This window comes from Mustelus asterias, chromosome 6 (assembly GCF_964213995.1).
Source record: "Mustelus asterias chromosome 6, sMusAst1.hap1.1, whole genome shotgun sequence".
NCBI classification, from domain to species: domain Eukaryota; kingdom Metazoa; phylum Chordata; class Chondrichthyes; order Carcharhiniformes; family Triakidae; genus Mustelus; species Mustelus asterias.
Genome location: NC_135806.1, coordinates 55,280,277 through 55,295,863, shown reverse-complemented (window position 1 = coordinate 55,295,863; position 15,587 = coordinate 55,280,277). Strand labels below are relative to the sequence as shown.

Genomic DNA, 15,587 nt, shown 5'->3' with positions numbered 1-15,587 from the left:
AATATGGGGAAAAGAAAATCTGGGAAATTCCTCTCCGACCCCCTGAGGCGATCGAAACGAGTCCAGGAGATCACACTGGCCCTGATCTGAAAATGCTTCCCAACCCTATTCATTTCCACTTCCACGAACACCATATGAATTCCCTGCCCCCGAGACAGGTTCCCAACTATCCGCAGTCTCGCTCTGTACTGGCACCAGCAAGATGATCATAGAATGAAGCCTTGAAACGAGAAACAAAGAACAATTAGCCCGCGCCGCTCCCTGGTCCAAACTAGACCACTCTTTTGTATCCCTCCATTCCCACTCCGTTCATATAGCTGTCTAGATAAGTCTTAAACGTTCCCAGTGTGTCCGCCTCCACCACCTTGCCCGGCAACCCATTCCAGGCCCCCACGACCCTCTGTGTAAAATATGTCCTTCTGATATCTGTGTTAAACCTCCCCCCCTTCACCTTGAACCTATGACCCCTCGTGAACGTCACCACCGACCCGGGGAAAAGCTTCCCACCATTCACCCTATCTATGCCTTTCATAATTTTATACACCTCTATTAAGTCTCCCCTCATCCTCCGTCTTTCCAAGGAGAACAACCCCAGTTTCCCCAATCTCTCCTCATAACCAAGCCCCTCCATACCAGGCAACATCCTGGTAAACCTCCTCTGTACTCTCTCCAAAGCCTCCACGTCCTTCTGGTAGTGTGGCGACCAGAACTGGACGCAGTATTCCAAATGCGGCCGAACCAACGTTCTATACATCTGCAACATCAGACCCCAACTTTTATACTCTATGCCCCGTCCTATAAAGGCAAGCATGCCATATGCCTTCTTCACCACCTTCTCCACCTGTGACGTCACCTTCAAAGATCTGTGGACTTGCACACCCAGGTCCCTCTGCGTCTCTACACCCTTTATGGTTCTTCCATTTATCGTGTAGCTCCTCCCTACATTATTCCCACCAAAATGGTGTTGTTGTGTTACAGATCATTCAGGAAGTCTGAGTTGTTATGGCAACATGCCCTTTTACATGTATGTTGTAGTCTGGAGCTATGGCTAGTGATGGTAGAGGTTCCAATGTTCTTTCCATCGCATGGCTAACTAGGAATTTCTCCCACTCTTACTGTCTGCCATTGTGTTGGAAAAGTTTGCTGGTAGATAATCTGTTTGGCCTTCTTTGGCCATTAAGTTTGTGAGATATAAGGGTCTGGTACATATAAGGTTAAAATGGGACTCAAACAACATTGGGAAAGCAGAAAGCAATCAAATATTTGGTAAAATTATGAAACAGGTGGGTCTGAGGGTTCCATTGCTGAAATGCGAATTTCCATATACATCACTGCAAGCAGCATGACCAGTGAGTGAGGGAAAATGCAATGGAGATGAACACAGCATACATCCAGCCTGAGAAAAAAATGAGCTAAATTACCAACTACCTATCACAGCAGTCTGGAGTTGGGCAGAGCTATGTGTACAAGATAACGTGGAGGCAGCTCTTATCTTGAACCCTTTACTGTAAATATGTACATAGTTCTAGTAGTTAATAAATGCATACAGTTAACCCACTTAAGACAACAAAGACTTCAGTAAGCCCTACCAAACGGTATCCAACATCTTACAGCAGTCCTGGAGTGAGACTTGAACCTGGAGCTCCTGGCTCAGAGGCAGGGAGTTGCACCACAAGACCTCCTCATCACACCAGTAACTCTCACCTATTCGAACACTGGTCTCCAGTGACCTTAACTGTTCTTCTGAATATAACAGTCAATCCCCCCTGAAGGATTTGGTTGGGATTTAAATACCCTTGGCGATTGCTTGTGCCATCTTTTCAGCAGCTGCTTCACCATATAGAGCTGCCTCTTGTTGACGTAACAGTAGTGATTACATTTCAAAAAGTTACCATGTTCATGAAGGATTTTGGAGTATGATCGACTATTATACAAATGTAGTTCTAGTTCACTTGCACAAATATGCGGACCGCAAGTAGTCTGAAAGATGAGGCAACATAAATTTTAACTAATGATTTTTCAAAAAAGCTGGAACAAAGTAAAGAACAGCGGCAAAGCTAAGTACCATTTTCTGTTTTATAAATGAAATTTAATTCCTTGCTTCTAGTTTCCCCAGTTGCAAATAGTAGTTTATTTTTTTAAATTTCTGCATTACTAGTAAATATAACCATTTTCCATAAGAATGCAGAAATGCAAACATATTAACAGCATCAAACAAACAGGCGTAAGGATTAACTCACCAATGTACGATCTAGATAAATAAAACTCCAGTTAGTTTCTTACATTACAGATTCCCTCCATCGTCAAATTTGCAACCATCGATGGGTAAGCAGGGACCAGGACATTACATCAGAAAGCCAGAAAGTGGAAATCACTCCCTGTTCCAAACATCCAACACAATCAAGTTTACTCCCAAAATAATTAGGATTCTCAGAGGCAGAGATTAAACCAGGCCATCCGAATAATTTCCAACTTTCATTCCTACACACTCAATTTTTACTCACCTTATATAGGTAACTGGTGCGTCCCACAGCTCCCAACTTGCCTGTGTAATTCATAAAGAAAACATTTCCTTCTGTTGCACCATAAAACTCACACATCTTAATATTGCCAAATCGCTCTAGAAATTCTTTCCAGACCTCAGACCTTATACCATTTCCAACAGCCATGCGCACCTGGTGATTATTTTCTCCTTCTATCTGTAAAACAAAAAGAGTTCAAGCTAAATATACATGTACAGTCATGAAGTAGCAGTGAAAAAGCAGCCACCACAAACAACAGTGTGGCTTTTGTTTTAAAAGTAATGTCTATTCGTTCCCTAGAGTGCGTGGCTGCGTGGGTTTCCTCCGGGTTCTCCAGTTTCCTCCCACACTCTAAAGATGTGCAGGTTAGCTTGATTGGCCATGCTTAATTGCCCCTCAGTATCCCAAGATGTGTCGGTTAGTGGGGTAAATATGTGGGGTTCTGGGGCGAAGGCCTGGAGAACACGCTCTGTCGGAGAGTTGGTGCAGACTCGATGGGCCGAATGGCTTCCTTCTGCACTGTAAAAATTCTATGGTCCTAATTTTATGAATAAGTGACTTCAGTAGAACTTTAAAAGAAGTAACATGCGTTTTTTGTTGAATTAATTTACCTTCACCCTTCTTGTATTTCTTTAAAACAATAGGACTATTTAATGGCATTAGGATATTGGGCGGAATTTTATGGCCTCGCTCATCCTGAAACCGTAAAATCCCACCCGAGGTCAATGGACCTTTCCATTGTCTGCCCTGCTCTGATTCATGTGGTGGGCAGGGCATTAAAATTCCAAGCATTGTATTATCCTTTATGCTAACAAGACTGAATTGTGAGCAAATGCAATAGATTCCTTATACAAAAATTGCATGATCCTGGAGATGGGTTAGCCTGCTGGGAACATAGGAAAGGGATGACAAAGGAACACTGCACTTCCCTATTTACAACCAATCTAAAACATGATAAAAAATTAAACAAATAAGTTAAGTTTAAATCTATTTATGTCATATCAATGTTATAATTAGCTAGATTTAGAATTTGCTGCCATAATATTCAAAACTCTTCTCAAATTTCAATAACTATAAAAAATAAAGCACTGCTAGATTTACGAACTGTTGAATAATTGTAATCGAGGACAGCATTACATTTCCCACAACAGGTCAAGTCTTCATCATTCCTGGAAAGGTTTTCAAACTCCAATAGTCATATACCAGAATCCACAGGGAGGAAGAAAAACCACTTTCTAACACAGTTCATTTCATAAATTGTAACCATTGCAAAGGCAGTCTTCCATAATCTTTTAAAAGGCCCATCTTTCTTTGTGCTAGCCCATAAAAACGTCAGAACAGACAACCACAATGATGTATGAAGGTTGTAAATAGACATTTAGTATGAACCGTAAAAGAATGTAAAGCACAAATACTCAAAATTCAATAGTTTAATATTTTAACATTTAATTCTCCTGAAACAAATCTCCTTTCCACTGACTGAACTCAACAATCCATTTTTCCCCAGTATCTTTCAATTCCTTCTCACTTTACAACAGTACTTTTCTGTTTCTTATTTGTCCTAGAAATGTGGGCCATGATTCTCCCAAAAGCGCTGAATTGGTGGGAAAACTGTTCTAGATCCCGACTGTTTTTGTCAGTTCAGCTTCTCACTCGAATCTCCGCACTCTGTGCGCTGCAGAGGTCCCAATCAGGAATCTCATTAAAAACCCAGTGGCCTATTCACGCCGGAGTCTGATAGTTCCGGAACTCTGCGCATGCGCAGTGGTCTTGACCTGTCAGACTCACCGTTTGCTGGCCAGCCCGATCGCTGGCCAGCTGGGGACCCCGCAGTGCTGCACCTCCATGGCCCAATCGTGGCCCCACAACAATTCCCTGGCCAGCCCTGACCCTGCCTGCCCCAGAGCGCCCCGATATCCATCCCACTCCTCCCAGCAGCGGCAATCCCACCCCGGCAGACCACCCCCCACCCACCCAGCTGACCTCCCCCCTCCCCCCAGGGTCAGACCTGCCCCTTGGGAGGCAGGACCTCCCCCCCCCCCCACACAAGCACACCAACCCCCCAGCCTGCCCCAGCCACTGCCCTCCATCCCAGACCGATCACCATGCAAAGTGGCAGCGGGATCCCCAACCCCACCGATCGCTCATAGACCCCACCCAAATGTCCCGCCCCCTTGGCACTGCCCGATGTCCGATGGGCAGTGCCATGGTGCCCCCTGGGCATGGGCACTTTGCCCCTTGGGCAGTTCCAGGGGCACAGGCTGGCACTGCCAGGGTGCCCATGCCCGGGGGCACCTCCCCCCCCCCCCCCCCAGCGCTCGACCTCCTGGGGGCCCCCGATTGCCCTCCCTTCATTCCGGCAGGGTCTCCCGCTAGTTCCCCGAATGTGGGGAGCTATTCTAAACCCCGCCGGAATGAAGTACTCCTGGCGGGGTGGGAGATTCAATCAGGACCGATAAGTTCCCGATAATGAAATATAAAATACATTTAAAACATATTTTTAAAAGGTTCAAATTACTTACCTGCCTTCCTGCCGGTTTCCAGCGTGGTCTGGCCTGCGACTGTTCGTTGGCTCTGGGAGACGTGCATGCGTTCCCGGCATGCACGTCTAATATTCTAACATTCTAATATTCTTTCTAAGGTAAAGGGACCAAAACTTCACACCATAATCCAGGTTTGGTCTATCTAAGGATACAATTGAAGCAAGACTTTCTACTCCTATACTCAAACAGTAGCATTCAGTGACTTATTGATGAGGACACCTAGGCCCATTTGCACATCTACACTTTCTGATTTCTTATCATTTAAGAAATACTTTTGTGCATCCATTCCTCCTACGAAAGTGGATAACCTCACATTTTCCCACATTACATTCCATCTGCCATGTTCCATTCATTAATCTGTTCAAATCTCCTTGAAGCCACAATGCAACTTCCACACAACACACATTCCCACCTAGCTATGTTTCATCGATGAATTTGGAAATATTACATTTGGTTCCAACATCCATATTGTATACTGTGAACAGTTGGGCCCAAGTACTGATCCTTGTGGTACAACACTCATCACATCCTCCCAATGCGAGAATGACCCTTCATTCCTGCTTTCTGCCTGTTAACCAATCTTAATCTATACCAGTATATTATCTTCCGTCCCATGTGCTTTAATTTTGCTATCCAACTTCCAATGAGCAACTTCATCAAAAGTCTTCTGAAAATCCAAGTACATTAAGTCCACTGACTCTCCTATATCAATTCTGTTAATATATCTTCAAACAACTCCAACAGGTGCATCAAACCTGATTTCCCATTCATAAATCCATGTTGAGTATCCCAACAAGATCATTTATCACATTCTTCAGAAACGACTATAATGGCCTAACCATCAGGAAAAATAGAGCTAAAATGAAAATATCAGGGAGATCCAATACATTGGAATGTTTTCTGCTGGTTATTTATATTTTTTAAACTATTAGAATTTTGGGCTACTTAAAGGCTGGGACAATTTGGTTGTGTCAATGGAATTAGTGCTTTTGATATGCTGATGAGCCGAGCAATACTGCAAACCGATGTCTACTCAATGCAAGCTGGATTGAGTGGAGAACAGAGCATAAAGGTTTGAATAAGATTTTAAGAGGTTCAAAGGAGGAGATAAGGTGTGAACTTTGAATACACATTCTAAAAGGTAGATTCATGAAATGAAGGTAATTATGTTTGATTGCTGAATAGGCTAGTTCAGATAAGGGAAGATCAAAAGGGAAAAACTGCATATCAGAAGCATTCAACATGTACAAGGGTAGCTGTGTGAGGCCATGACGAACAGCAGGAATAACTGTTTAATTCCCAGCAAGCCGTGTGTGTGAAGAAAGTCTGCTTTGAAAAAAACAGTTGTTTTGTTCTACCTCAGAAGCAATGCCAGAGAGATAACTGCCTGGTGTGGTAAATGTTTCTGTATTTTGTTTATAGTTTTTAAAAACCTATAAAATGTTATAAAGGCTTTGGGGAGAATCTTGTGAGCTCTTTCCCATGACCCTCATCCTGCCCCCACTCATCTGAATCCAAGGATTCAGCGGCGATCTCTGGTGATGTCCCGGCAGCATTATCGAAAGCAAACACACTGCTCCCAGTGGCACTGCTAGCAATGGAGAGCTGCTGGTCTCTGATTGGTCAGCAGTTCTTGATGGGCAATACTTCCACAGTCAGGGTCCTAAATCCCTGGGAAGGCCCAGTGCTGGCAGTTAAGTGCCTGAGAGGCACTTAATTTCCTCAGGCCTCCCATATGGAAATGGCATTGGTTTCTCACCAACTATTGGGCAGGACCAACACTAAGAACATTAAATCCAGCCCTCTAACTCTTAGCCAATCTTCTATCCATTCTGCAACTGCTCATTTAACACCAAGAGCTTCAATTCTGCTAACAAGCATAAATTCTGGTTCTTAATGAAATGGAAGCACACATACACAACATCAACTGCACTGTCCTTATCCACCATCACTGTTGTCAATCAATTTTAATTACATTAGTGAAACATAACTTGCTGGCTCTTGTATATTATTTTTAATAGCATCCAGTATCCCAGCAATCACCTTGTTTATCATCACTTTATCAATGGTATATGTCAGGATGTTTATCATTTGAATAATTATGATGACCCTAACAGTGTTGTAATATGTCTTTATCACTTTGAGGGAAGTGCATCATGTGATCCAGCCTCAGTAACCCATCAGCTTAGAGCTGAACACAGACTGCACAGCCCTGCTCCTGAGCCTTCAAGCTTTCGAAGCTCAAAATGGACAATGAGGTTATACAGCATCAGGTTCAGCTTAACCCGACCAAGCAGCAAGAATTGGAATGGGATCAGAAAGTTAATTGCAATGTCTCTATGTGAGTCAATTCAGTCAATGTTGAGTAATGAAAAATTCTGGCATGATCAGTTGTGTACTAATCACACAGCTGGTCAACATGACAACTACTGTGGAAACAAGGATTGTGGTCGAGAGATAAAATTGAGCAGATCTTAATCTCACTGACAGATATACGATGACCAGTCTGGGTACTGATAACGTGACCAAAAAGATACTTTTATGAGAATCCTGCTAAGTTGTACCTCAAACAGGACAGAGGAATTTTCAAATCTCATGGGTGGAATTTTCCCAAAAAATAACAGAGCGGAGTTTTCCCATCCTGCCCGCCACGGGAATTGTAGCGGGCGGGACATAGACCATGCAAAGGTCCGTTGAGCTCGGGTGAGATTTTCCGGTCTTGGGGCGAGCGCGGCCGGAAAATCCCGACCAGAGTGTCATTTTCGGAGAGAAAATCAGTGCAATTCCCGCCAGCCCTGGTAGTATAATCTGGATCGTAATCTTCAGGCATTTTGAAAAAATGTTTTTCATACATGAAAAACATCGTGCCTGAGGCACAAAGTGTCTGATTCGCCCCCCCCCCCCCCCACCTCCCCAGGGTCATCTGAGCACTTCAATGAAGCGGACGCTACATTTAACATCTCCATAACACTTGATCTGATTCAAGCCAGGAGAGTGGCAGCAATGAAATCAGCTCCTAGATTTATAGAGGGGACCCTCATTTGCTGGATGCCATGAAGGTGGGGGGTGGGGGGCACAATATACCCTAGGGCTGACAGGAGACCCTCCAGCAAGGTCACAAATTCCGCCTGGGAGACAGTGGTGGCATTGGTCAGTGCTAGCAACTTGACCAAAAGGATGGGAGAGCAATGTAGGAAAAAGATGAATGATCTACCATGATCAGCAAGGGTAAGTGCTCCCAGTCTCCTCTTGGCACTCCACCCCCAGAATGTCACCTGGAACCCACATGCAGTTCCCCAGCACTCGACCTCCCAGCAACACCCTCAAACACCTCACGACACTCCTCATCAGAACCCCTTCCCGTTTCAGTGCAGAGCCCACACATGCCAGTTGTCATCAACCTCTGACCCACCAGGCGCCCAGTTCACATTATCCCCTTTTGTTTCCTTGCAGGTGAAGATCACCCACAAATGCCAACAGAGAGAGACGACAGGTGATGGGATGCCTGAGCTAAGGATCCTGACACCGTATGAGGAAAGGGCCATAGAGCACACAGGGGAGGAGCAGAATCAGGTCTGTGCTGAGAGTGAGGTGGGCCTGCGGGAGAAAAGTGAAGAGCCACTGCATCTTCATCCAGATGACCAGTCTCAAGTGAGTTCTGTGTTGTCCAAATCCTTGTGCAGCCATGTCACTTGCCTTGCAGGAATGTCAACTGAAGAGCCTGGTCCGTCTACCAGCAGTGTCCCACCAACCACCCTCGACAGCACCTTGGAGGAGATCTCGGAAGAGGAAACAGATGAAGCATCACAGCTCTCATCCGCATTATTCACCATCGTAGAGGCACACACCTCGGTGGGCAAAATTAACAGGCAGACCTCTGGGTTACTACCTGGTCAGCACCACACTATTTCTGATACCCATCAGGTGGAGATAAGAATATCCCAGAGATCGCACAGTTGGAAATCTGCTGGATCGCATGACACTGCTGTGCCCCAGCCAGTTCCCTGCCTCTGGAAACGTTTTCTCCTCAACTGCTTAAGGTGCAACAGCAGAGCCGTGAATACCAGGAGGGCATGTCAGTGACACTCCTGCAACTGCAAGGTCAAACGGAGGACTCCTAAAGCCTTCTGTTGCAGGAGATGGTGCTGGCAATCCATGGCACCCAGGCCAACACTACAGGGATGGTGTTCGCAGTGGAAAGCTTGGGGCAAGATATCAGATCCATGACTGGAGAACTCTGAAGCATGACTCAGTCCCTGAGGATCATGGCTAAGGGGTTCAACACCAAGGTGCAGACAAAGGGGGGCTCCAGGACTGGCAGTGCCAGATGATGTTGAGGCTTCAGTTGCTCACTCCACCTGCCCCTCCATCTCACAAAGTGATCCAGGGGCCTACAAGCACCTGAAGGAGGAGGAACCACTGGAACTCATCTAATAACAGGAACATCTAATACATGACGAGAATCTGCAAGTTACAGTGTCAGTCAGTTTAGTGTAATTCACTGCAAGAAGTTGAGATACTACATTAGTCATTAACACGGTACATGTAATATGCCACCTAAAATACTGAAAAGCTCCTCCAGAAAGTCTGAGTCGCGGTTTCTCTGTCCATAACATCGCATCACAGAATCCATACAGTGCAGAAGGCGCCATTTGACCCATTGAGTCTGTACCGACTCTCTGAACGAGTATCTTACTCAGGCCCTCTCCCCCGCCCTATCCTCATAACCCCACACATTTACCATGGCTAATTCATCTAACCTACACATCTTGGAACACTAAGGGGCAATTTAGCATGGCCAATCTACCCCATCTGCATATATTTGGACTGTGGGAGGAAACAGGAGCACCCGGAGGAAACCCACGCAGACATGGGGAGAACGTGCAAACTCCACATCCAAAGTCGGAATTGAGCATACTCTTAACTTGTGAAAGTTGTGGGAAGAAGGAGGTTCAATGACTCTTCAGAGCATTGACACGCAACCTCTTAAAGCAATTACAATGTACAATAACTATGCTTAAGACTAGTGGGCAGGATTTCCCAGTCGCGCTTCCCCAAGGCCGAAAATTCCCAACTGAGGTCAACGGACCTTTAAATGGTCTGCCAAATTTTCCAGTCCTGCCTGTGGTGATTCCTGTGGTTCATAGGACCAGACTGATTTGAATCTTCAATTCAAATAAATTGAATTTAGTTCTTCAATCTTGAGCATACATTGCTCAAGATTGCCTTGCCCTCATTTACTTTATATTCTTGCGAACAGATTGGTGCCCAATGCCTGCCACAGGTAGAGCACTAGAGGGGGCATCCCCACATTTAAGTACCTTATCCCTCTTGAGGAGGAGGCAATGGGAAATGACCAGCATCCGGTTGCTTACTGAGCACATGCCCCGTCACTCTGGCATTGCTGTGAAGTATCAGACTGCTAAATCTTTGATCTACTTCTCCATCTCCTTAATCCTGGTTCAAATGAGATAATGTTTGCCAAATCTTGGCCTATACCCTCTTTTCCTGAGATCCATAAGCAGTAGCTGCTAGAGGAGCAGTAGGATGATAATGAAATGGAGGGAATGATGAAGGTTAGACCACCCATAACAATGCATCTGTCAGGCCTCCCACAGCATTATGACAGTGGAACATGGGAGGTGACACAAAAGCTGCCTAGCAGCAAGTTGGCATGAGCTGAGAACCACATCAGCCCTCAAGAAAGCATGAGGGGTCAACAACTTTCTGCAAGTCTGGTTCTGAAATCACATTTGCGAGAAGCTTGAAAATAATTGATGGAAAGAACGCATAGGTATCCAAGGGAAAATGATGTTAAGAAAGAATATGGTGATTATTTTCACTTTGAAATTATTGTATTAAAATAGACTGTCTTTATCATGGTGCTTTGAAATCCATGGAAGTTATTCATATAAGGAAAGGGTGCATTTTGGTGCTAGATTATTCACTCAAAAATTGATTACAGGCGCAGTCTTGTGAAATCAAAGAGATTTGATGTGTTGTCATGTGATAAGGTGTTTGTGGATTGAAGGAATATCCCTTTGTTTGTAACTTGGGGAGAATGGGGACAGGCTATGGTGCCAAAGGCATACAAATGGAAAGTTTTCAGAGATGCCGTGTGTTCATCAGGTCCCTGGTATTAACCCTTTGAATTTTGATCATCATGGTGGCCTGCTCCATTCAATTCTGGTTCCACCTGTGCACTCACCTCAAATTGCAGCCCTTTCTGAAGGCAGGCTAAAACTACTCTCAAGGCCCCAACCAATCGCAATGTCAGTCCAGGAAGAATGGTCTTAACACTCTCATGGCCTCTCAATGACGAGTGTAGCAGAGGGATATGTCTCATTGTTGGACTCTTCTACTGTTGCTCAGGCATCATTAGACATGGGAGCATAGGATAGGCTTTGTCACCCAGAACACATCCATTGATTTGATTCTCTTCCATCAAGAGATCCTGGAATGCTGGACTATGAATATTGAAGGTATCACGATTACTTCCTGCATGTTGGGTGTTGATGTGCAGGATCCTCATTATTGCCTCATGTAATCTAAACATTGAGAGAATTTTGCTGTTGACATCATTGACTAGGCATCCTGTGGATATCTATAAAGCAATGTGAGTGCCATCCACGGCACCTCCTAAATCACAGGAAGCCATCGACCCTATACAACAATGGAGCCGTATCTTGTTGCCTCTCTGTAATCTTGAATCAAAAATACTGATGTAGAATTGTCTGAATTTGTGCTATTATAGAGGGAAATTATACTGTGGAGGATCCTGGCAACTTTTAGCCTATAACTTTCATAAATTTCCACTTAAAAATGATCAAAAAGATGAGTAATATCTACTATAGTTGGACTCAAGGCTAACCTATGGGGTCTCAAATGCATGTGTGCCTTGAGCTGCACATTTAAGATAATTACACTAACCTGAAGTACTGAATTTGAGGGGCAAAAGAAATTTACATTCAGACAGTATTTCTACAATGGCCAACAGTTATTCAGCAAGCAATCCACTGTACCATTATTGCCAACTGGTCTTAACTTACAATGAATGGCATTACTGTTAGCAGCAGAATTTATGTAAAATTGAATCCTTCATATTTCAAAGTTCCACCGGATAGCAGAAATCGGGTCATCATCAATACACAAAGCTAAATGCAAATAGTTCCCTCAATCATAAGGTCAGAAGTGGGGATGTTGCTGATGATTGCACAATGTTCAGTACTATTCGCAACTCCTCAGATACTGAAGCAGGCCGTGTCCATATGAAAGAGCTGGACAACATTCAGGCTTGGACTGATAAGTGGCAAGCTGCACAATTGCTAGTCAGTGACCATCTCCAACAAGAGAGAATCTCTCCTTGATATTCAATGGCATTACCATTGCTGAATTCCCCCACTATCATCATCTTGGGGGCTACCATTGACCAGAAACCGAACTGGATTAGTTATATAAATATTGTGGCTGGAATTCTGTGCCTGCGTTGGCCGTGAGTGCAAAAGGCAACGCGGTGAAAAATCCCGCGAGAGCTGGAAAAGGAGAATCTCACTGATGAGATCTTGTTTTCAGATTTCCCCATACCCCCGCCACTGACATAATGAGGATCCTATCCAGGAAGCCTGAGATCCTCATTTCAATTAATTATAGGAGAAGATCCTGAGGGACAAGATTTATGAGCATTTAGAGAGGTTTAGTATGCATAAGAATACTGAGCATGGCTTTGTCAAAGGCAGATTGTGCCTTTCGAGCCTGGTGGAGTTCTTCGAAAACGTGACTAAACACATTGATGAAGGGAAAGCGGTAGATGTGGTTTATATGGATTTTAGCAAGGCGTTCGATAAGGTCCCCCATGCAAGGCTTCTAGAAAACGTGAGGGGGCATGGGATCCAAGGGACTGCTGCCCTGTGGATCCAGAACTGGCTTGCCCAAAGGAGGCAGAGAGTGGGTATAGATGGGTCTTTTTCTAAATGGAGGTCGGTCACCAGTGGTGTGCCCAGGGATCTGTTCTGGGACCCTTGCTGTTTGTCATTTTCATAAATGACCTGGATGAGGAAGCGGAGGGATGGGTTGGTAAGTTTGCCGACGACACGAAGGTTGGTGGGGTTGTGGATAGTCTGGAGGGATGTCAGAAGTTACAGAGGGACATAGATAGGATGCAAGACTGGGCGGACAAGTGGCAGATGGACTTCAACCCAGATAAATGCGTAGTGGTCCATTTTGGCAGGTCAAATGGGATGAAGGAATACAATATAAAGGGAAAGACTCTTAGTACTGTAGAGGATCAGAAGGACCTTGAGGTCCAGGTCCATAGGACTCTAAAATCGGCCTCGCAGGTGGAGGAGGGGGTTAAGAAGGCGTATGGTGTGCGGGCCTTTATCAATTGAGGGATTGAGTTTAGGAGTCCGGGGGTAATGGTGCAGCTATATAAGACCCTCGTCAGACCCCACTTGGAGTACTGTGCTCAGTTCTGGTCACCTCATTACAGGAAGGATGTGGAAAAGATTGAAAGGGTGCAGAGGAGATTTACAAGGATGTTGCCTGGATTGAGTGGCATGCCTTATGAGGATAGGCTGAGGGAGCTCGGTCTTTTCTCCTTGGAGAGACGTAGGATGAGAGGAGACCTAATAGAGGTATATAAGATGTTGAGAGGCATAGATTGGGTGGATTCTCAGAGGCTTTTTCCCAGGGTGGAAATGGCTGCTACGAGAGGACACAGGTTTAAGGTGCTGGGGGGTAGGTACAGGGGAGATGTTAGGGGTAAGTTTTTCACACAGAGGGTGGTGGGCGAGTGGAATCGGCTGCCGTCAGTGGTGGTGGAAGCAAACTCAATAGGGCCTTTTAAGAGACTCCTGGATGAGTACATGGAGCGTAATAGGATGGAGGGTTATAGGTAGGCCTAGAAGGTAGGGATATGTTTGGCACAACTTGTGGGGCCGAAGGGCCTGTTTTGTGCTGTAGTTTTTCTATGTTCCTATAATATAAATAAATTATATTAATTATAATATAAATTTTTTAAAATTATAATATAAAAAATATTATATAACCCCCCGCAACAGCTAAAATTATGGCTGGGAAAGAATTCTGTCAAATAAGTATTACCTTTGGCTGATTACACAGATAGCGGCAGAGTTCTCCAATGTATTGGAATACTGTAACATTGTACTTTCGACAGTCATTCCAGAACTGGCTAGCTGAGAATTTCTTCTTTAGCACCAATGTTGCACCTAAACACAAAAATGTACCTTTCAAACATTTTGCGCAGTTACAAAATAAATGTTCTCCTAATCAAGTACTGTGAATAAACTTGAGCTTCTGTGGCAATTACGATTACAAGGGTCAGCAGCAGAATATATTAACACATATGGGTGGGTAGAAATATAGCCACAGAATTTCAGAGTGTAATTTTCAAGTTAAAATTTGGGACCATCAGATAGCTTAGTGTGTAAATGCGCCAACTAATACATGGATTGAGTCACACCAAACTTAAAACAGAAAATATTGGAAGACATGGCAGCTTTTCAGAATCTGAAAAAGAAGCGAGATTAGCATTTTTCAGGTTGCGATTATTTCAATCCAAAATGTTAACCCATCTCTTCTCTTTTTAGATGTTGAAGAATTTACTTCCAACTTTGGGTTTTATTTCAGATCATAACTTGTTTCTTCCTTCTTTTTCCTCACTAACTTTCTCCCTTTCTCCTGAAAATGCTCAATTCTTGTTGACATAAGGTTCACTGGGTGCCAGTTACCCTATAATACCTTACCCAAGTTATCATTATTCAATGATTATTCAAGAGTGTGTATGGTTCTTGCTTCTAGTAAGGGGTAAAGACCAATAGTGTCTAATATTTGGGGCGAGATTTTACGGCCTCGCTCAAAGTGAAATTGCAAAATTCCACCCGAGGTCAAAGGGTTGTTCTGCCCCTCACCCACTCCGAATCCAGTGGCTGGTAAAATTCCGGCCTTGATCTTTAATCTATGTTTGATTATTTGATCCCAATCTGAGTAGTGCTGAAGGCTTTACCCTGGTTTCACTCGCAACAATAGTTAGAGAGGAACTATATCAACTAATGCCCCTTCTTGATTGTTATCCACTCCTTCCTGGGAAGTGCACATGCAGATGATGGCAAGGAGAACATTTCCTGTCTAGATTTACCTTAGGTGCAGGGAGGGAGGTGGCCAAAAATTGGAATGCTGGTAGCAAGCTGCCTTTGGATGCACAACTAACTTTTAAAGGTTAAGGGCTTTATGTCATCCTGGGAGAGTGACAATATTTGAAGGTGTTTCACAGACAAAAAATGTTTTAAAATCATAGAGCTACTCTCAATCAATTTACTGTTTGTGCCATCTTCCATGAGTCTTTCACATTCATTTGAACCAAGAGAATAGGTCGGCACCTTCTCCAGAATTCTGTATTTGAATATCAATCAAACTTATGAGCACAGCTCTTGGTTAAGGACGAGACTCAAAATCTTATGACCCAAAGGTTAATATTGTCAATTGCAACAAATAAACACGTTTA

At 44.1% G+C, this 15,587-nt stretch overlaps 1 protein-coding gene across 1 annotated transcript in view; it reads right to left on the bottom strand.

The window, feature by feature from the left end:
* The window catches only part of slc27a6 (solute carrier family 27 member 6), an 88,027-nt gene that overhangs the window by 42,896 nt on the left and 29,544 nt on the right, over positions 1-15,587 (bottom strand). The window contains exons 4-5 of the mRNA XM_078214344.1: positions 14,168-14,292; positions 2,505-2,699 (exon numbers count right to left, since the gene is read on the bottom strand). Coding sequence (XP_078070470.1) covers positions 2,505-2,699; positions 14,168-14,292 — 320 coding nt within the window. The remainder of the gene's footprint in view (positions 1-2,504; positions 2,700-14,167; positions 14,293-15,587) is intronic.